The sequence below is a fragment of the Syngnathus acus genome, chromosome 16, assembly GCF_901709675.1.
Source record: "Syngnathus acus chromosome 16, fSynAcu1.2, whole genome shotgun sequence".
NCBI lineage: Eukaryota > Metazoa > Chordata > Actinopteri > Syngnathiformes > Syngnathidae > Syngnathus > Syngnathus acus.
Window position 1 is genome coordinate 6,624,194 of NC_051101.1, and position 21,939 is coordinate 6,646,132.

Sequence of the window (21,939 nt, forward strand, 5' to 3'; positions counted from 1 at the left end):
AGAAAGCGGCTCAAACTTGAAGGTCCTTTCTTCTAATGCTAGTGCTGCTTTAGGGGATTATATAGTAGTTCTCCACCCCGAGGCTTAACCATAACTTCCACCACCTGGTAGTTTACACCACGTCGCCACTTTCCCTGTGATCAAGCCCACAGGGAAGGAGATCCTGGAAATTATGTCACTTCCACTCACCCAAAAGGAAGTAAAGACAGTCGCAAATAAAGTGAATTCAGGCTTTGATTAAGAATGTTATTGTAAAGAAATCTGCCTTCAAACACTGAGGAAGGATTGCAGTGGAGGGAAACATGGAAGGTCTTGACCACGGCTCCCCGTGCCCTCCGACCCGAGGAGAAATTTGTTTTTTCTTTAAAGAAAAGAAGATTGCTTAAAAGTTGAGAACATTAAAGTAATGTGTAAATCCCCAAAACTACTTCAAAACCACTCAAGTCCAGTTGCTTCTCCTCTGAGAGTATATTGAAGCCAGCCGCTGTGTATTTCTCACTCCTTGCCTCAGTCCACTCTTTACCTTTCTGGCATTTTGCCTCCTGTACTGTGACTGAGGCAAGCTGAAAGTTGTGTTGGCGGCAACACTAACAGAGAGTTCACTCGGGTGGAATGTCAACCTCGTAGCCTCCAGAGCGGAGAGGACTTTAGATCTAGCATGAGTATTTATGATTCAGCTCCTGTATTGTGACTATCATTTCATGACAACACTGCATTGTTTGACACATGAGCTCTCGTCATGTCACGCTCGGAATAAAAACGTGAGACGAGAATGACCCTACTATAGCACACATGTGCTTTGTGCGTCAGTGAACTGGTCAGTAGTGATGAACTTTGCGAATACAGTACCTTCATTGTTATAGTAAAATGGCACTCTCTGGATAAAATCACATATCTTAACTGTCTGAACTTGATGATTATGTAGATATCAGTTTGCTAAATAGTAGAAATCCTAATTTTGTTGTATTGAAAATGATGACTTGACAAAAAGAATTGTCCCGTTTTGATAAGTTGTATTTCTGTCAGTTTTGGTGTAGAGTAAGGGTGTCAAACTCTTTTTTTTCGCGGGCCGCATTGTAGTCATACCTTCTTTCGGCGGGCCATTATGACTGTCAACCCAAATAAATGTATGAGCACCTCATATTATATACAGTAAAAGCTACAAAACAAACTGACAAATAACTCGTTTTCAAATCAGACGAGTAAAAACTGGTCAAATATTAAAAAAAAGATATTAAAAGTGAAGACAATTTGCCATTCTAGTAATGACACACGAATTTGATGCACAATTTGTCTTCGCGGGCCACATAAAATGATGTGGCGGGCCGTATCTGGCCCCCGGGCCTTGAGTTTGACACCTGTGGACAGCATCATTTTGATCCACTCACTGTGAAATCTGCAAACACAGAATTGAGTTGTCATCCTCATCACTATTGCCATATTGTGACCCATGGTTCAAGGAATTATATAAAACACAGTTGGAAAATGTTATCCAATGTAAATTTGGTCACCATCTGTTTATTGTCCTCCCAACGTCATGTGTTTACAGTCAGGCGCACACGCGGGTGTGCTCCATATTGAAGTGATGGATATGAAGCTGAAACAGTTGAGGGCCAAACTATCTGCCTCCTATTTTGACGTGTGCGGAACAGACTCGTCCGCATCCATCACACATGCAGCCACAATTAGCTTCCACATCAGCTGTTTTCCACCAACCAGTTCATTGAGTGTGCCGCCTTCTAGTTTTGTACAGCAGTAGGCCTGTTCTGCACCAGTAAACAGGAACTTTGTGTTTGTCCCCCTACCAAAATCTTTTAAACAAAGAATCCTGTTGTTTATGTGCCTTTTGCTTAGCAGTAAATAAAGAGCAAAGCGACTACCCTCTGATGTTAAGTGTGCCTCTGTCTTTGTTTTTGTGTGTGTTCTCGTCTCTGTTCCCCGCCGCAGCTGCTCCACATCTGCATCGAAGGCTGGGGTAACTGGCGCTGGTCTGAGGCTTTCAGTGTGGACAATGCGGGGACCCTGCTCAGGACCATTGAGTACAAAGGCCGCACAGCCTCACTCATCATCAAGGTGGTGCAGCTTAATGGGGTCCAGAAACAGGTACGCTACACGTCACAATATCTTTACAGTGACAAAAACAACAAGAAAATAACAAATAACTATCATTCAAAATCCTCCCTCCATTTATTTTTAATAAAAACAAAATGTAGTGTCTTAAAAACTTAATTATATCTTTACCTGCAAGAATACAACCACATAAATCCTTGTAGCTGTATATTGCTGTAACCTTCCAGAACCAGACGATCGGAAACTTGGTTGGATCCTATTGTTTTTGTAGATTTCAAGTGTGACAGTTAAATAACAGCCACATTTAAATTTAAAAAAATATCCACCACATGAAATGGTACGTTTTCAAAATAAAAGAAAAAAGAAGGAAAACTAGTAATGTCATATGTGACAGACTGGACATTTTCTTAATCTGAATTTCATGATGTGTATTTATCACTCTTAAAACTGTCTTGTTTATTTTTTCAACATTGTTCTTGGTTGTCTGTGCTACTGCATTGACCTTTTTGTTTTGCTTTATACCAATAGAAGCAATATGACATAATGTGTACCCACTTAGTCCACATCACAGGCAATCACAAACCTTGAACCATCTGTATTTGTATTTTTACACCAAAAGTCATGTTGTAATTTCCACAAATACAAAACAGTCACTGCATTTTGAAAAGACATCATGTCATCCATAGTAATGACACATTCTTGTTGACAGTGTCAATGACCCAACACATTTCCTTCTTGTCATCCAGACAGAACAGACTTAGACAACAATTTTCACAAGTTTCCTCGTACTCCCACACACGCCCTCCATCTTTTTTCCATTGGCTGGAATGATAGGCCAAGGGTGTTGGTCCAGTCCAACTCACAAACAACCTCAACATGGGACTGTTGACTACTCTGTCTCTTTTTTCACAATAAACCCTCACCACTCTATCAGTTGTATCAAAGAAGAAGCTGCTTAGGTCAGATGGCATCTGGGCCTGTCCACAGTCAGTCCCTTGTTGAGTCAAAATAAAATGTAAAAATAATAGTAACAATCATGTGGCCCCTCTGGAAATTAATTGGCCACGCCTGATTTAAATACACTGTCCTTATTCATTATTCATTCATCTGTTTATTCTTCATTTATTTATTCTTTATTGATTAATTCACTTCACCAGACAATTCAAAGTTGACATGATATATGACAGGCCAGAGGTGAGGTAAACCTTTTGCCCATCAAGTACCTTTGCCACCCAGTCGCAGAGTACATACAGTATAGACAAAAAAAAACATGCATGTCTTTGGAGTGTATGACAAATAATGAAAGAATAAATTAAAAAAACAGGCAAGCACAAGCAGACTGCAAGGACCAAACCGGAGATCAGATTCTGCTCATCATATAAAATGTATTTATTTCTATTGTGTCTATATTTGCCTCTGCAGGTGATAATATGCGGGCGACAGGTCATGTGCAGCTACTTAACTGAGGATATTGAACTTCGGTTGGTGCAGCACTATGTTGGCCCTGATGCTCAGACAGTAGTCAGAGAACACTGTGACTGCTTGGAGGCAGGAACAAAGTTGCCTTCATATATTCTGGAAGATGCTGAACTGACAGAGTTGTGCGTGAGGGCCAAAGGAGATGACGACTGGTCCCAGGATGTGCAACTGGAGAGGAGGGACAAGGGCACCAGCAGCTCTGTTGTACAGGTAAACTGACACTATTTGAGCGCAATCATCAGAAGGAAACCGCTTCAAAGTTTCTCACACTTTAAAATAAATTGCAAAAGGGTAGAAGTAAAAGACAAAATGTTGGGTTGAAATCTCAAATCTAGCTGTAATTAAATTGGCTGTCTGAAACCAAGTTTGAAGTAATTGTTGATTTTAACATTTTATCTGGTTCGTCACTAAGGTAGTACACTCAAAGGTATGCTTAAGCTAAAACCACAATAGATTGGACACACACAAAGACCCTTTGGCCTTGAAGAGCATGTCGACTTCCTGTATAGCAAATTTAAGGTTTGATTGGACCATTAGACACAGTAATAGAATCTTACAGTAATACTTACTATGACTGTAGCCCTCTTTCTGACAGTATAAATATACACAGAGTCCATTTATAGTTTCCTTCTCCATTCATTACGATGGTAGAATTTGCAAGGCAGGAAAGCTGATAAGCACACATATTGTACAATCCTATCTTCATCTTGCTGTTGTCTGGACCACCAACTGTGAGCGTATCCGGGTGGCCACCAAGGCACGTCACTTGAGAACAAACCGTTATCATCCCTTTACAAATGTGTTCCATTTTTGTAGTCTGTAAACCAAAGATGTTGAGAGGTACAAAATACAGTTTATGCTCCCCTCATAACATCACAAACTATAAACAGGAAACACTAGCTGATATGTGGGCACAAGCAGATGCTTGAGAGACACTTTCTCGTCACTAGATTAGCACCAGATGATCTCTGCTTCACTTATGTTTGTCACGCTGATTCTTGAATTGTTCTCGGCTTGGTCTGTCTTTTTCTTTTGTTTTGATATTTTATGAGCCTCTTGCAATTTTGCCACCCCAGCTGACTCCACTCCACGCCAGCCTCTCTGCAGACATTCATTCCACAGGCCAGATTGTCTCGTAGGGAAGGCTTGCTTTCCTTCTGGTTTTGCTCTTGCGCCCACAAACAGGCAACCTTGATTATCTTGTAGTTAACTCCCTTATTTTGTACTTCATCCTCTGGCAACCTGCTCGTGTTGCATTTCCATCCTTCTTACCACGTACTTTCCATGTCTCTACTGTCTCGTATTTGGCCCTAAAGCTTTGGATGTTATGATGATCTTCCCCATAGGTTCAACTCCAACATTCTAAGAATTGTATTCTCATTTATGCTCTGTCAACCTTAAACACTAGTGAAAAAGCACCCACTTAACAAGGTTTTTTCAACAACAAAAAAATGAATACAGTTATTTATTCTTACCTCTAAAAAAACAAGTACAAGTGCTTATGTCTGCTGAGTTTTGGATGAAATTACCACATCCTCCAGTCTGGTCAAAGCAAGAATGAAGTTTGTCCCACTAAAAAGGATTTTGCCTTCTTTCAGGTTCCATGTTCTGGTGGTTCTTTGCTCTTTGTCTGGTGTAATCTAATCATTATTGAGCCTGATTCACATATGCAACAAAGAGTGGTAAGTGTCCTGCATTCATACTTAAATTTAGATTTTTTTTCCGTTTACTTTGCAATGGGAAAATCGTGTCGCTCATATCTTACTGTTATTTGATCTAAAGACTGCAGTGTGCCTAATGTCATTCAGCCTTTTACAATTTTATTTCAGAAGTGCAATCCAGTTTGCATATGCTTAACAAGATGATGCACAATACTCTCTCCCTATCGATTTCCTCATTCAGGTTGTTTTTAGTCCACTGTTTGTAATGAGGAGCCACTTGCCAGACCCAGTAATCATCCACATAGAGAAGAAAAGCCTTGGACTGAGAGAGAGCCAGCTGGTTCCAGGACAGGGTCACCAGGAGCCCCTGTTCAACACAGAAGCAGACCTCACGCATCACCTCACTTTTCAGGCCAGGTAAATAGTAAGACATCGAAATAATAGTGAATAAAACCCATTGGCATCACCCTTTCTTGTGTGAATATTCATACATGAGTAAATTATTAGACATTTGTCATGCTCCTTCTCATTGTGGCAGATCATTGGTCTTGTAGTCGTGTTTTGTTGCAAAGGACAGTCTGACTCTTTTCCTGGCTTGTTATGCTTCGATCCAATGTAGTGGGAGAGACACGTAGGATTTTGTTCCACCACATTTTACTTTCTGTTAGCCAACATTAGCTCACAATCCAGGGAGATCCAAGCACCATTTCAGGGTAGAAGGAAGTGAGCTTGGCAGGAGAAACCCAAGCTCGATTCCAACATGTCAGGTCTCACCATAATTACCCCCAATTTACATAGAGGCTCTAACAGAGAGCAGGTTTTTGGTCCTACCTTGGCTCAGTGTGTGTTGTAGTGGAAGATAGATGTATCCACTCGTGTTCATGTGGATATACATCTGTGTGTAGTCTATTTGGTCGCTTAGTAATGTGTGAGTTAATATGTGTCAGATTAGGTGTGACAGTCATCGCTTCACGCGGACAGTCGCCACTGTCTGCCGCACCCACTAAATCACTTTGTGTCTGTGGGGGTGTGTGCGTACGTGGGTGTCTGTGTGTGTTTGTTCACTTGCTCAAAACATCCCGTAAGACGCTGTTTACGCTTTCTTGGGATAAAAATGTCGTTTGAATCAACACTTGCCCTCTAATAATTGTCATGCATCTGTAATCCATCTGAAGGAAACTGGATAACATCATCTTCATACCTCGTGTGTCATGTCACGCAGTGTATAAATGTCAGTTGCTTTGACTTTCAGTAACATTGGTGTTTACGCGTCAGTGTGGGTGGCCCCTTGGGAAATTACTACCAGATGTATACAGTGTATGGTAGCTACTCCTACCGTATTTGTCATCTGTGCATGAATAAACTGTCGTGTTATGAGAATGAACTGAGGGAAGTTCACTCTTTTGGTAGCAACTACTGATTGAATGTAATTGACTCCCCTGAGAAAGTTTCTTTGGGGGGGTGGAGAGTTGATATCTGGTCGCAAGTTTGTTTTGATTAGAGCTGCCTTTAAAAGAACCACAATAATATTGAGGTATATTTAGCTCCTGTAATTTCAGATAAGTCTCAAAAAGATTAAAGAAAAAAAACATTTCAGTGTCTTGTCCTTCTGAGTTGCAACCACAGTGATCCTTGGGTTTACCGTTTCCCCTGAGTAAACTGTGTCTCACCACAGACTTCCATTCTGCTTTCCCTGGTAGCCCAACTCAAGCCATGCCTCATCCCTTTTCCGTACTCACTCAACAGAAGCCACAAGTGGGAATGTACCTTTACGCGTGCACACACACACACACATCCACGCACATGTAAACCTCAAGGATGGATTCAATTTTCAATGTTCAATGGTCAAGGGCTCATATTTCCTTCCTGTAATTACACATAGTTGCGGGTTATAATGGACAGCGCTGCGGGTTCAACACAAGAGAGACAGACAGGTCTTAAACACAACCACCATGTCCTGATCAGGTCATCTAGGCAACCGCAATCGAAAACCGAGGCTTACAATCAGAAGCCTCTTCAAGTTTAACCCCACAGGAGGTGTTTGGAATGAAAAGCTTGGTGTCAACACCTTGTCCTTCTCATCTTTCTTGTCCCAGAACCTATACAAACTCCTTTTTATAGCAGAATGGATGAAGTAATTCATTAACATCCATAATTGTCGCCCTTTGTAGGCATTTGTACCCAATCATTAATGTTTTTGTTTTTTTAAAGCCCCAATATTTTCCCATTGTATTGTACCAGGGTTGATTAAAAATTGAACATAATTTGGGGAATTCTTTTTTTTTTTTTTTTTAAATAAATGCTTTGGATGACCTTTAATCATAGTTAATGGGTTAAAAAGCAGTGGGTTTTAACCTGGATTTAAAAGGATTTACTTCACTGTTATGTTTTGAATCTGTGTTCACTCATATTTGGATGCCAGCAAATTGGGGTACTGTAACAAGTATGTACTGAAAAGAATAAATGCTTTTTAAAGGTGATTTTGGGGAAATGGGTTATTTGCGTGGAAATTACGGTATGCATTACGTTCAAGTTTGCCTGTGAGTAGTTTCAGCTTTCATCAAACCTTTTCTATTTGAGTTTTGTCAACATTCAACATACACTTTATAGATGAACTCTTGTGTACACGGTATGAAGGGCTTCATTTCAAGTATTCACATCAGCTAACTGGGTCCCAGCTTTCTGGAAGGACCTTTAGACCTGATTGCATGTTCTTGCTGTCTTTTTCAGTGAGGATAAAGACGCTTCCCACTGTGCTGTGCCCATCTCTACAAGCCTCATCAAACAGATATTGGACAAAAATGGAGATGAGGACAACCTGGTGAACGTCCTGGGTGATTTCTATGGTCAAAAAGCGTCTGTTGAATTACCATGGCCCTACATCTCCAAAGACACTGACAGGTTAGTAGCGCCCTCCTCAGTGCCCTGTCTACATGAGCGCTAGTAAAGAATAGTTACGTTTTACACATTGGGCTATGCAGCAGTACAATATATAGTACAACTTAGATATTCTTTACAACTTGGGTATTTTTCCGTGGCATTCTATGTATTAGTTTCAGCAAGATTTATTCTACTCCACCGGTTGAGTGAAGTAAAAAGAAAAAACAATGCCCAGGCCATGTGGATAACAAAGAAGTGTTTATTACAATTATTTTGAAAGATGGATCCATGTCACTAAGGTCGCCACTCGGTGTAGGCCTGAAAGCTTAAAATATATTTTTGCCCTTATTAAATAAAAACATAATTGAAAAACATTTTACATTACTTGGGTTATCTTTGATATCTGTGATCTTCACATTTGTTTGATGTTAGAAATTAAAATGGAGGGAAAAATAGAATTTTGCTGCTTTACTTAAGAAGTGTAAAACAGCAAGTGGAGAGGAAAACTGTCCACTTTAGATAGATATGAATAATTAAATAGATCAAATACATAAATTAATAATTAATGGATCAAATAAATAAACCATAAACAGTGTCACGACCGTGACCGCGTGCCAAATCCCCGCGACGAGTTAAAAAATCTCACGGCATAGGGAAGGAATGAACCCCTCAGCCTCTCTGTAGAGCAAGACGGTTAGTTTTGGTAATTAAGGTAATTTGTTTAGTTAACTAAACTGACAGTGACATTTGTTTATCAGAGTTGCATTACAGGTAGCTGTGTGCTTGTTTCATATTTGTTTATGTGTCTGCGGGAAGAAGTTTAAAGTCAAGGAGTCATGGTGCTGCAGCTTACATTTATGTATACCAAGTTCAACACTGTATTGGTATGTTTGTGTCATCTGGCTAAACTCACTGTAGAGAACAAGCCATTAACATTGCCTGTATTACAGGTTTCCTCAAAACCACTCATGCTCAAGCAATGCATGTCAATTTATTACTATGTATAAAAATATGAATGCCCATTTGTTCTTGTGTTCCCTGTCTGCTTCCATTTATTGAATTATGTACATATACTACTCATTAGCCGCAGTAAAAATAAATTGTTGAATAGAAATGAGGTTCTTCCAATACTGCCTCTAACAGGTCCGTGTCGGAGCCTCTTGCCCAGTGGGATAGTCCCATGCAGGTGAAGTTATCGTGCTGGAAATCGGGCCTTCGCACCCTGCTGGTGGAGTTGCTGCCATGGGCCCTGTTAGCTAATAACTCCCAGTGGGATCTGTGGCTTTTTGAGGGAGAGACCATTGTGCTGCAGATACCAGCTGGCAAGGTCATAGTACCACCCAACTTCAAGGTACAGAGGCATCCATAGCATGTAGTTTTTAGTCTAAATAAATGACTATCTCTTTTCATTTTCCTCTGTCCCCTCTGCCTCTGACAGGAAGCTTTCCAGATCGGCATCTACTGGGCTCAAACAAACACTGTCCACAAGTCCACAGCCATGAAACTCGTCCATGATTTAACCTCACCTCGATGGAAGGAGGGCACAGATTCAGAGGTGGTAACCTTGGATGAGGAAGCTTATGTAGAGGCAAACATCACCTTGGGAGCATTCCGTGGCAAACAGAAGGTGAGGCACATGATTCACAACTCAGCCTTGGTGGACGATTTATCATTCTATTATGCAGTCAAGCCTTGTAAGTGTTGTCTCAATATAAGACCTATCTGCTTTTAATGCAACAGTAACGACAGCAAGTAAATAAATGCCTTGATTTATGAAGCATTTTATGACTAATATTTCTGTCTGTGTCTGTCGTTTCATCCATAGCTGTGTCAGTTCTGTGTGTCATCTACAATAAAACATGGCATCCAGATTCTCCAGATAGAGGACAGAACGATCCTTATCAACAACACTCCTTACACAATACACTACAGACCTCTGCTGACTGACCACAGGCTGGGAAGTGATGACCAGGTAGGTCATAAGTTGAATGGAAGTGTGTTTCTGTATCTCAAAATGGTAAATTACTAAAACAGTATTTTGTGTTGGGGAAAAACTGACAACTCAATGCACTTTTTTTTTTTTTTTTTTATTGTAAGAGGAAAGTTCCTGCAAGGCCAACATGTGTTTGCTTGTGTATGGCACTGCTTTAGGTCTGTCCTGTCCTCCTCCGGCTTCACACGTACAGTAAATACACTGTGTATATGACTCATACACACCCAGTAACGACCACACAAATGGATTAGAAGGCCATTGCAAACCATTTTCCATCAGATCATTTTGCTCCCCCTCTCCCCTTCCACTGTTTTCACCATGAGTCAATGGCACTTGGTAGGGGTATTAGACTAACAGCCAGAATTGGATGCAGGTTTCCCTGCTCGCTTTCATCTGCTACTTGTCCCCAAAGAGAGCAACAATGTAATGATGTCATTTTGCAAGCTTTCAGATCTCCCTAAAGAAAAAAGCCAAAGTGTGCCAGCTGCCACTAAAGTACATACTGAAATCCTAAAACAAAATGCCATAAGTAACAACAAAGAGTGTGCGAGAAAACATTACAGAGCACAATTCTCTGTTCCTCATCATGTGAGATCCTATCTCAGTGGCTCTTTACTGGGCCCAACACATATCAGCTACACAATTAACACAAAGCTGAGTTGGAAAAAGTAAATACAATAAATTACTATAATAATGAGGTTTGAACACGAGTACAGTACATTCATCTATATTTTAAAGATGAATGTTTCTGACATGTACTTTGCACAGGCTTGTGATATACCAGAGACGACCTCTTTCAACCTGGCTCCATCTGAACCATCATCTCAGACCAAACCCTGCTCTCTGCCATGCTGGGATCATCTTCACACCAGCATTGAGGGAAAAATGGATTTCCCCTTGCCAGTGAAATGCGTGCTTTTCAGCTCATTATCACGGCCTGATGCCAGACATGAGTCTACAGCATGGAGCCTTCCCGCACTCATCCGACCAGACTTCCTTAGGCAGAGTGTGTCGGTTCCGGGTGAAACAAGCTCCGGTGGTGGCCCGATCAGCAGGTGGGTAAACTGGACCACAGACTCTATGGCAGCAACAGTCAATTTAGTGCTGGGTACTGGACCAAGATGGCACAGAACTAAAAGAAAGATGTGCTGGGCAGTTTGTAGCTCACTAAGCAACAGCAATGAAACAAAGGTGGAATTTCCCTCAGCATTCCCACTCTCACTTCCAGAGCTTGTCTTGATACATCACAGATTGTCCCAAGTTTTCCCATGACTTTTGTTGGAGCTCTGTCAATGAATGCTTCTCAGATTAATTTTGTGAGGCAACAAGAAATTGTTATAATGTTAATCGTGGATTTTTTTGTTCATATTTGTATTTTCCAGGGCCATAGTCTTGACTTACCAGGAGCATCTTGGAGTTACGTACATGACTCTAAATGAGGACTCTTGTCCTCCCATGCTGGTTCACAATAAATGTCCTATCCAACTTTTGCTTAAGGAGAATGTCAAAGGTGAGAAGGAAAGACTGTGACCTTTCCACTGCCCCACATCTCCCATCTTAAATTGCTGAGATGTAACTAAATTTGTGAACTTCATATTTTACAGAAACTCCAAGGGCAGAGATCTACTGTTGTCCCCTTCCTGCAAATAGCTCGGTTCACCATGAGCTCTACTATCACTTTTCTAGTTTCCCAGACTGCAGGCAGAGAGAGGCACTGCCCACGCTCTTGCTCAAAACCACAGCAGATGTTGGCAGCACAGATTGGACCGACCCCATTGACATCAATTGCCCTGGTACTCAGGTAAAAAATATTTCTTTGTAGGAGGAATGACTCATCATTCACACAAAATTAGATTTCTTTTTTCTTTTCTAGTGGATTTGTGGTGTTGTGGCGCAATAGGTCTTAGGTTTTTATCTTGATGATGAACCACGATTGCAGGATCATAATGGGAGGCTTCTGATAACATACAGAAATGTGTTACAGGGTTAATGATTTCAGTTTTGATTGACACACACTCTGGTTATACAGTACAAGAGGATGTCACATGCAATGAATGTTTTGTGTGATCAGCTGGTGAGGGATTAGTGTAACCAGGAAAAGTGCGTAATGTTTAGTGTTGTGTCTAGCCTGCCACAGGTTGGGGTTGAGGCTGAGGCCGCGCTTCTCTGGTTACTGTGAGGTCCTCATCTGACCTCTGTGGTACGGGTGAGAGGTCAAAGTTGAGGCTTGTTATGACTGCTGAGTGAAGTTTTCAGTGGGCTCTTCGTTTTGTCACATGAGGAGTTGATCATGCTGGTCTGGGAGTGATGGAGGTTAAAATCTGACACACGCATGTTCGAGCACACATCTGTGAAAAGAATGTTGGGGGCCAGCTATGAATCTGATAGTTCTTTAGGTGAAAATCTGTTTATTTTTATGCTGATCGTGAATACCTTTGCTATGAATTGTTTTTTGTTGCTCAGGTGGTGTTCCTGCCAGGTTTTGGTTGCCTCTACATTGATGTGGGATATGAGAGCGGAACCTTGGTTCTGTCTCTGTCACCAGAGGGCGGTGTGGATTCTGTAATCACCCAACACAGCAGGTAGGCATGCTTGCTTGTCTTTCTTTCAACTAATGCATTTCTATGACCCAAATGGACCCAGGTGACATTGATTTGCAGTTGCTACACAGAAATCATTAATAAATGTGACATGCAAAGTGCTATTTTTTCCCCACCACAGCAGGGGAATAAAAGCCCGCTGTGTTACAATGACGTTGCGTTTCAGAACACGGTTCTTACAACTTTATTCCATTACATCAACACTAAACATCATTAAAGTTTGAATAGCAGAATATCTATGTGATTAAATATCAGGTTAATGTAAGCATATGACCTCAGACAATGTTTGTTATTGTGTTCTGTTGGTAGGGAACTCACTTTTGTTATGCTCTCTACTGTAAACAATCTGAACGCTTTAATTAATCTGTTTTTGAAGGAGAATGGGAATTAATTTTCACGCTCCTTTTTTTTCTCAGGCCAAGCAAGCTGTCCTTAACTGTCCTTCTGAGTGAGGCCAGCGTAGTGTTGAGTGATGACATCACCAGCCCCTTAGGATCTGTGGAGCTGCTAAGGCTCACGCTGACCAACGTCTTCCTCAGATTGGCCCCAGCATCCACCTCCCTGCCCCGTGAGGTGACCCTCGAGCCTGGAGGAGCTACGGAGTCCATTTTGTCTCTGCTGCCCGACGCTTCGCTGATCGAAGTGTACTGCTTGTGCCTGCAAGTGGACAACCAGCTATACAATCGTGCAAGCTTCCACTTCCCCGTGCTGCTGTGCCAGGAGCAGAAAGGAGTGTTTGAATGGAGTAACCGTGACATTCCCACTGAGACTCCTGAACTCCTCGAGGAGTTTAAACGTTCATGTTTCCTTCAGCTGAGGCTGACCCTGGCTGCAGACGGATGCACTCTGGAAGAGGTTGGAGTCCATTTTCAAAGCCTTGCATGTGTTCATCAGCGTACAGTGGGCACCTGTATGTTCACAGTTCGACATATGTGAATTTGATCAGCCGCTGGTTTTCGGGGGGTTTTATTTTACATTTTAAAAATCAGTGCACTCATTCAACAATCTCATAGCTACTTTGCTTGTTGTGTCCTCCACAGGTCAACTTCCAGGTACAGCCCGCTAGAGTGTACCTTGAAGATACATTTGTTTACTGTGTTAAAACCCTGTTCCACACCTTCATCCCTGACTCTGCTATTGCCTCAGTGAAGCCCCACAAGTATAAAGTAGAGTCGGGATCAGCCAACAGCCTCCCTGAACAGGTGCTTAAATCATGCCAGTAGAATTTGAATGAGCTGAAACAATCCGGGCCAATATGCAATACGTCATGTATGGTGTAAATGTCCTGCAGGTACTTCAATCAGTACAGGCGCTGGTCCGGCCTGTGCGTCTGCAGAAACTGACTATTCAGCCAATCAACCTGCTGGTCAGCATCCATGCCTCCCTCAAGCTCTACATTGCTTCTGACCACACTCCTCTAGCCTTCTCCTTGTTTGAGAGAGGGCCACTCTGCACAACAGCCAGACAGCTGGTCCACGCTCTGGCTATGCATTATGCTGCTGGGGCCCTCTTCAGAGCCGGTACGTAGTACTCTAGTTTTTTTCCTTTGACAATTACCAAGCATAAATATGTGAGATATAGGAGGTGAAGTGATAAAAGTTTGCTGTGTTTGTCAATTTTCTTTACTTCCACCTAGTGGACGAGTCAAATTCAATCTAATCCTGTGCTTCGTGAAAGTTATGGTTGCCATCACAAGGCCAAAAATCTGTCAAGTCATATGAAAATAAAGTCCTCAATATAAGCATGTGTTGAAAGTACAATTAATATACCGTAATTTCTGGACTATAAACCACACCAGAATATAAGACGCACTGTAAACCGGACTATAAACTATGAGGTGTTTTAAATTTTATTACCTTATGTAAGAGAATATGCACAAAGGGGATTGTCATGATAGAGATGGCTCTTTGAGGACGCATCCCCTTTATTGACATTTTGACAAACAAGTTACCAGTACATATTTGCATATTTTGCAGAATTTATACTTAATAAGTATAAGGGTACTCGTACTTAGGTACAGTACGAAATATGTACTCTGCTGTGTAAACTAGTACCACATGTACGGTATAATAATGACCTACACCATACCAGAAAAACATCATCAGTCTAACTTTTACACCTTACCAAAACAAATCCTCAAACCTTGTGCAAAAAGTAGCGATTTATAGTCCGGACATTACAGTACATTTCTTGGTGAACACAAGAATTTTAGATTAGATTAGATTAGATTAGATTTGGATATATTACATTACATTACATTAGTTTCTTTTTAGCAGTTATAGGTATCCTGTTGTCATTTATGTTGAGTACTGTATAATCGTCTCACCATATATGTAATTACACAAATTGATCAAGTTGATGGCTATCTAATCTTGACAATATTCAGTTTTTATGGCCTCGCTGCATAGTGTTTCCTGGTGACAGATACAGTAATACTACTCTGCGCAATACTCCCTTGGCATCTTCTCTCGTATCGTTTCCATTAATAAGGTGCTCATGAGTTTGTTCCAAGGCCATTTCATGTCTTTGACATGAGTGCACATTTCTTCAAATGTATTGTTTCCCGGGATTTTGTCATGCAGTGATTTATTAGTACCTAAAAGCTCGTCTGTAATGCACAAAGATAAAAAGTGCCAGCTGCACAATGTCAGTCATGCCAGTGCTCTCAACCACAACAAGGTTACACATATGCAATGAAGTCTTCCCTTTTCCATCACCTGTGAATGTAAGCTCACATATCTAATCAGCAACAGTGTTTCTGCTGAGGCTTACATTAAAAAACACTAACTTGTGAGGACATACGACATCATACACTTTAATCATGCAGCATTTGCCAAATGTGGCACGCGGGCCTTGAGTTTAACAAGGCTTCTCTAGAGGAAAAGTAGCAAAATCTGAATCCCCTTATGCCTGGCAAAGGCCTCCTCTTGTTTGACAGATTACTTGTGATACATTATGGTTAATCTAAGCAGTCACCATGGAGAAATCTGGCTATCAGGCCTTACTGAGGAAAGCCTCTGGCCCGTGCTCTTGTCCTGTCTCGTCGAAGCCTCCACATGTGGTCTGATTTAACCCATCATTTCCACATCAGAAATTATTGTTCTGGCTGGCTTCTTCCTTTTCCGCTGTATTTCATCACAGCCCTCATTTCTGCTTGTATTTCAACACCTCGCCATGTTCTCCACTTCCTGAGTCATCATTAAGTTGGGCAACCGTTGCATTCTGGGACTGATTAGCCTCAGGATGTATGTACAATGGTACATTTAAACACGCACACAATGTAGGCATATGGATAGCATGCTCATACTTACCCATATGTCCAGTTTGTGTGTGTGTGTCTGTTTGTGTGTGTACTATGAGTAGAAAGTCTACACGCCTCTGTTCAATTGCCAGGTTTTTATAATCTGAAAAAAATCCACCATTGATATGATTTAGTAATAATAAAGTATATAATAAATATATAATATATATAATAATATAATAAAAAAAGTAATAATAATAAGACAAAATAGTCATCATCAAGTGGAGAAGATATGGCGTTCCCAATAACTAGAAGACGTTCTTCCAAAGTTGCTGAAAGGTTTTCTCCTTGTAAAACTGGTCAGAGAGCGGCTGAAGCATATAGCATACCAAGAGATTTCGGACAATTCCATGCTGCCAACTTTATGGGAGCCGTTTGGTGCTGGCCCCCTTCCTTTTACAACGTCTAGTGTGGATGAATTTAACTGGCCTGCACAGAGTCCTGACCTCAACCCAGTACAACACCTTTGGGATGAATTAGGGCGGAGACTGAAAAGCAGGCATCCTCATCCAACATGAATGTGTGACCTCATAAAAGGTCTTCTGGAATAATGGTAAAAAATCCCCATAAACACATTCCTAATCCTTGTGGACTGTCTTCTCAGAAGAGTTGACGCTGCAAAGGGTGGACTGACGTCACATTGAACCCTATGGATTAGGGATGGGATGTCAGTTAAGTTTATATGTGAGTCAAGACTTTTGGAAACAGTTTTTTTTTCTCAGTTGCATGGGGAACATGAAAAAAAAAAAGGAAAAAAAAAAAGCTTTGACCCCCCACCTCTCCATAAAAACCTGGCATTTGATTATGGCTGTGTAAACTATTTATATCCAATCTATAAGAGCATAAGAGCACTGTAAATTGTAGCTTAGCTCCTGGCTGGCCTCAGTCCCTCAAATAGACCTTGATGGCCTCTGACTGACCACCATGACCTGAGAAATGAAAGTGGACAAGAAAGGTCGATTTTTTTCCCCACACATTATAGGGCAATGTCTGATTATGTGAACATGAACATGTGAGTAGAGATAGTATGAAACATTAACTTCATCAATTTACACATGCATGAGCAATTGTGTAACATTGTGAATGCAGTGATCGAGTTCATGTTGAAGATAAAATCCCAATGTTGAACATATTTTTAGGGAGAGCCTCACAGGCTATTGAGGTTTTGGCAAGAAACTGTTCAAACTCTCAGCAGGCTAGTTTGTGAGCAGGTGCTGCTGGTTTATTTTCTTACTCATAAAACCATTGCGGCTTCCACTAACATCGCACGTTACACTTCTGTTTGGGCTAAAATATTGGGACATTAGGCCATGACGCCTACAGTCACTAAGTATGGGGGAAAAAAATGTTTGTTTGTTTTTTTATTGAGAGTAATGTCTCGCTACATCAGATGAGATTGTGTAGTTTGTTTAATTCATCCATCTTGTAACAGCTTTCTAATTTCTCAGCATACATTCAGCTTCACAGTAGGCCTGTGCCTGTGTTTGTTCCTGTGTTAGGCTGGGTAGTGGGGTCTTTGGAGATCCTGGGCAGTCCTGCCAGCCTGGTGCGCAGCATCGGAAACGGCGTGTCCGATTTCTTCCGCTTGCCCTACGAGGGTCTGACTCGCGGACCTGGTGCCTTTGTCAGTGGCGTCTCCAGGGGAACCACTTCTTTCGTCAAGCACATCTCAAAAGGTAATAAGGAATGTTTGGTTTTGTTTTGTTTTTATGTTCTCATTATTAAACTGTGTCCATATGTGCCCATGCAGGCACGCTGACATCCATCACCAACTTGGCAACCAGCCTGGCCAGAAACATGGACCGTCTGTCTCTGGATGAGGAGCACTACACCAGGCAGGAGGAGTGGAGAAAGCAACTACCAGAAAGTCTGGGAGACGGACTTAGGCAGGGGCTTTCACGACTTGGCATAAGTCTGTTAGGTATGATGTAGATCAAACACTCGTCTAAGTGGTGCAAAAACACACTGGGTTTGAACTACAGTGACAGAAGGTGGAACACATTGGTTTTGTTGATGTTTAGTGTATTTCTAACAGTAGTGTATCGTTTGAAAATGTTTGAAAGGCTATTAAAATGATTTGGGGTCATAGTTTTGTCATATATGTACATATGTTTTCAATGCGGCAATATTTCACAAAGCACGTGCCATGTAAAGTCTATGCCCTGCCTCTTGTCCAAAGTTTGCTGGGATAAGCTCCATCTTAGCCTAATTAGGACAAGCCGTATAGAAAATGGATAAATTTCCAAACTAAACCCCGTTTGTTTTCGTTCCAGGAGCAATAGCGGGCATCGTGGACCAGCCCATGCAGAATTTCCAAAAGAACTGGGAGATGCAGAGCACAGCTGGTAGCAAAGCCAAAGGCGTCATCTCTGGCATGGGGAAAGGAATTGTGGGAGTTTTCACAAAGCCCATTGGAGGAGCAGCTGAACTGGTATCCCAGACTGGATATGGTGCGTTCAAAGTTGAGCTTCATGTTGTTTGTTTAAAACAAATGAGGTCGTTTCTGTCATGGTGTTTCACAATCATACAAAACTCAATTTTCACGGATCATCACACATGAAAACTAAGCGTATAACAGCTCCGTTTGAGATGCATTGAAAGATTTATTGCGTGCGTGCAAACAGACGTTTTGTGGCCGTTTGTTTATTCGAAAAGAAAATAGTGACTTGACTCAACAAGTTTTTCTAAGTTATGTGAAGCGGACTCACATTCAATTCAAGATAAGGCTGACTGTTTTGTTTAACTTAATACTCATTTAACTTTAAGACAATGGTTGAAATATTAGCCATACATTTTTTCTACATTTATTAAGATGTTTAAGATGGTGACACTTTGAACCCATTATTTCCGATAGAAAATAAAATCTTCCAAATCCCTCCCAATTTGTTATGGTTGGGACTAATTGCATTTAATTTGCATTTGCAATTCTATTCATGCAGCCTTGTCGTACGACACAGGGTTGTGTTGCTGATAAATCCCCACCATGACCTTTTGGGCTGTTTGAGCCAGTGGAATTAATTTACTCGGACGGAGTTGAGGAGTAAAGTCAGCGGGCGGTGTGTTTTGTCAACTAACAGTTTATAGCCTCGGCACACGACTATTGTGGTGAACCGCCCCCAAGCGAAGCGATGACTCCCTGAGTCCGCGTGGCACTCTTTCACTGAGTCCAACACAAACATGATTATAATATATTGGCATTAGCTGGAGATCATCTGCATTGATTTGTGTCATCATTCTTTCACTTCATTGTGTTCTATAAAAGTGCCTTGTATAAACAGCCACTCAGCTCTGCAGAGTACCTCTGGAGTGACATCATTAATAGAGCACTCCGCGTTCTTTATGGCTCTATTTCACTTGATGACTTCACTGGCTCGCCGTTGCCCCTCTGTTGACAGAGAGAACGGGATGAAGGAAAACCGACCACACGCACATGAACTCATTCGGACATACACATGCCAAACATGTCTTGTTTCCTAAACCCATGTATAGACCAGACCGTGAAAGAGGATGTAATATTGCCCTGGAAACAAAGGAAACCTCAAACACAAGTTTCTCTGATAGAAAATAATGGAAAGAGAAGTAATCCGTTCCAAAGTCAAAGTGTCTGCAACATAAAACCTTTATTAACTGCACAGGCAGGTTTTAATAACATCTCAACATCCTAAACTGTCATGCACATGTGAAATAAATCAGCCACTGGTAAAATACATTCCAGTTCATTCTTTTAACTTGGACGGACAGCCATGCTGAGGATGACTGCTTATGATTTTAGAGGTATATTTGCATTTACGTTGCCGTATTCAAATGAGCAGTCAGGATAGACACGTGTACCACTTCTTTTAGTTGTAGTTTCCGTTTCATATGCTTCTCTCACCTGCAGTGTTAATACTTTGGATCAACATGGTCACGGTAGGCACTCTATAGCTCCCACCGACCACATAAGTAGTCATCAAGGCCTATTCTAAAATGAGCTCACTTATGAGGGGTGTTGTGATTAATAATATAATAATTAGTATTATTGTTGAATAAATATTTCCTTCGATCTTAAATCTTTGTTGATATTCTTGGCAAAATGAGATGAACATGATCAGTGTCTTTACATACATGAATATCAATAATCGGTACCAAAGAAGTAGCTCTTGGTTTGGAACATTTTTGGTGACTCCTGCTATTGATGCTTTTTTTTGTCATTTTTATGCTGCAGTCCAGTTTGCCATTCATGACAAGCAGTCTCAACTCACTTTTTGTCCAATGTGTATTTATAACTAAAAATGTCGATTTGCCTCCATGTTGGAAGTTCTGTTTTGTATCTGATTAACCTCAGTGATAATATGAGAGGGTTTGTTGACATGTGCCTACAGGGATCCTCCACGGAGCAGGACTCTGGCAGCATCCTAAACAACTTTACCTGCCAACAGAAGAAAAATCCGCCGAAGCCCCCAACAGCCACCTCAAATATGTTTGGTATGATTTCCTCCCAAAATAAAATAACATGCCTTGTTCCTGCAGACACGGTCTTGAAGCCGTGCGTTTCAAGTGGGACATGTGGGCCTTTGCTTTTGTTGGCTCCTCTCCAGAACCTGGCGTTCCTTTTCTCCCACTTACCTCTCATCATTTTCTCTGTCTTGAAGGGTTCATTAACACCACCCCACTCCCCGAAAAGTCTGTTTGACCTTGATTCCACACATGGTAGCCAGCCTGCCCTCCCTTGTTCTCATCAAGCCATGTTAAAAGGTTTTTGTAAGCACTCTGCCAAAGCCTCCAGCTCAAAGTTGTGAGCTGTGAGTGGATCCAGAGAGATGCCTTCACGCGGAGGAGGGACACGTTACTCTTTGCGCCAGATGCTCTGGCGTTTGATCAATGAGCTCAAATGTTGTACAGAGCAGGCGTGGTTACCTTCAGCTTCTGCATTATTGAAATCGGACCAGAAATGCAGCGCTGCATCACATTTTGGCCTGCATTGCAGAATTACCTCTCAGTGGAATGCTTATAATATTAACAACGTTTATTAGAGGCCCGAGGGGAAGGGTGAATTGCATTCTATAATGAGCTTTCCCCAATGTCGTTTGGTTTCCATAGTTATGAAACACATATTTTTAATAGCAGCCGGTGATGGAAAACGGCAAATCTTAAATTCAATATTCCTTTGGAACATTCCACCTTAGATGTCGACACCAGAGAAGTTAGTGCTACGTAAAGGGGTGGAAAAGGGATAAAAATACATGAACGCTGAGAGAATTCTCCCTCGTGGCGTTATTGTTTTTGCATTTGCACTGAAACTGGTTTCCATCGGGTGTCCATCAATTATTTTTACTACTGCAGGTAGCCCAGACACTTGAAGGGTCAGATGCTTTGAGCCTAGTTACACTGAACAGAAACAAACCGTCCCTTCTGCTGCTTCTCACATCTGCTGTGCAATTGGAGCACCTGCCTTCCAAAGTAAACACAGCGTCCCAGAAACACCGCCGAACACTCGCCTTCCTTCACACGTACATCCCGGGCTGAGCACATGTGAAATAGGAGACACACGTTCTGTAGACATGTAAATTACAGGATGTATCCAGAAACATGTTGTCACTTCTTTGGGTGTATTGTGGCACTTTGTGTGGTCTATATGATGTGTATATAGTTCTATCATTGGAAGCATGTTTTTAACTGACTTTGTTATATGTTGACAAAATGTGAAATGAGAGACTGGAACTTCTCTCTGGCCACAGGAAAATGCTCCAATCTTTAGGTCGACCAGAGCTGCATATGGCCTTAGAGGTGACTATCGTGAGCGGGTCCGGCCTGGAGCATGCCGGATGTCTGCTGCTTACCTCGGAGGTCCTCTTTGTGGTCAGCCTCAGTGAGGACACGCAGCAGCAGGCCTTCCCCATCACAGAGGTGAACTCATGCATGACTGGAGGAAAAGTTTATGTGTGTTGCTATGCGCACTAAATGTTGCAGCTGCGT

General features: G+C 41.6%; 1 protein-coding gene across 2 annotated transcripts in view; it reads left to right on the forward strand.

Annotated features, from left to right (window-relative positions):
• LOC119136390 (vacuolar protein sorting-associated protein 13B-like) overlaps positions 1–21,939 on the forward strand; it is a 211,690-nt gene that overhangs the window by 188,740 nt on the left and 1,011 nt on the right. For both annotated transcript variants that reach the window (XM_037274793.1, XM_037274792.1), the window contains exons 47-66: positions 1,948–2,103; positions 3,493–3,759; positions 5,148–5,231; positions 5,452–5,627; positions 7,941–8,111; positions 9,234–9,441; positions 9,529–9,717; positions 9,916–10,062; positions 10,852–11,138; positions 11,466–11,593; positions 11,688–11,884; positions 12,547–12,665; positions 13,100–13,538; positions 13,724–13,885; positions 13,975–14,203; positions 17,484–17,660; positions 17,735–17,905; positions 18,258–18,434; positions 20,346–20,448; positions 21,702–21,870. In XM_037274793.1, coding sequence (XP_037130688.1) covers positions 1,948–2,103; positions 3,493–3,759; positions 5,148–5,231; positions 5,452–5,627; positions 7,941–8,111; positions 9,234–9,441; positions 9,529–9,717; positions 9,916–10,062; positions 10,852–11,138; positions 11,466–11,593; positions 11,688–11,884; positions 12,547–12,665; positions 13,100–13,538; positions 13,724–13,885; positions 13,975–14,203; positions 17,484–17,660; positions 17,735–17,905; positions 18,258–18,434; positions 20,346–20,448; positions 21,702–21,870 — 3,756 coding nt within the window. The remainder of the gene's footprint in view (positions 1–1,947; positions 2,104–3,492; positions 3,760–5,147; positions 5,232–5,451; positions 5,628–7,940; positions 8,112–9,233; positions 9,442–9,528; positions 9,718–9,915; positions 10,063–10,851; positions 11,139–11,465; positions 11,594–11,687; positions 11,885–12,546; positions 12,666–13,099; positions 13,539–13,723; positions 13,886–13,974; positions 14,204–17,483; positions 17,661–17,734; positions 17,906–18,257; positions 18,435–20,345; positions 20,449–21,701; positions 21,871–21,939) is intronic.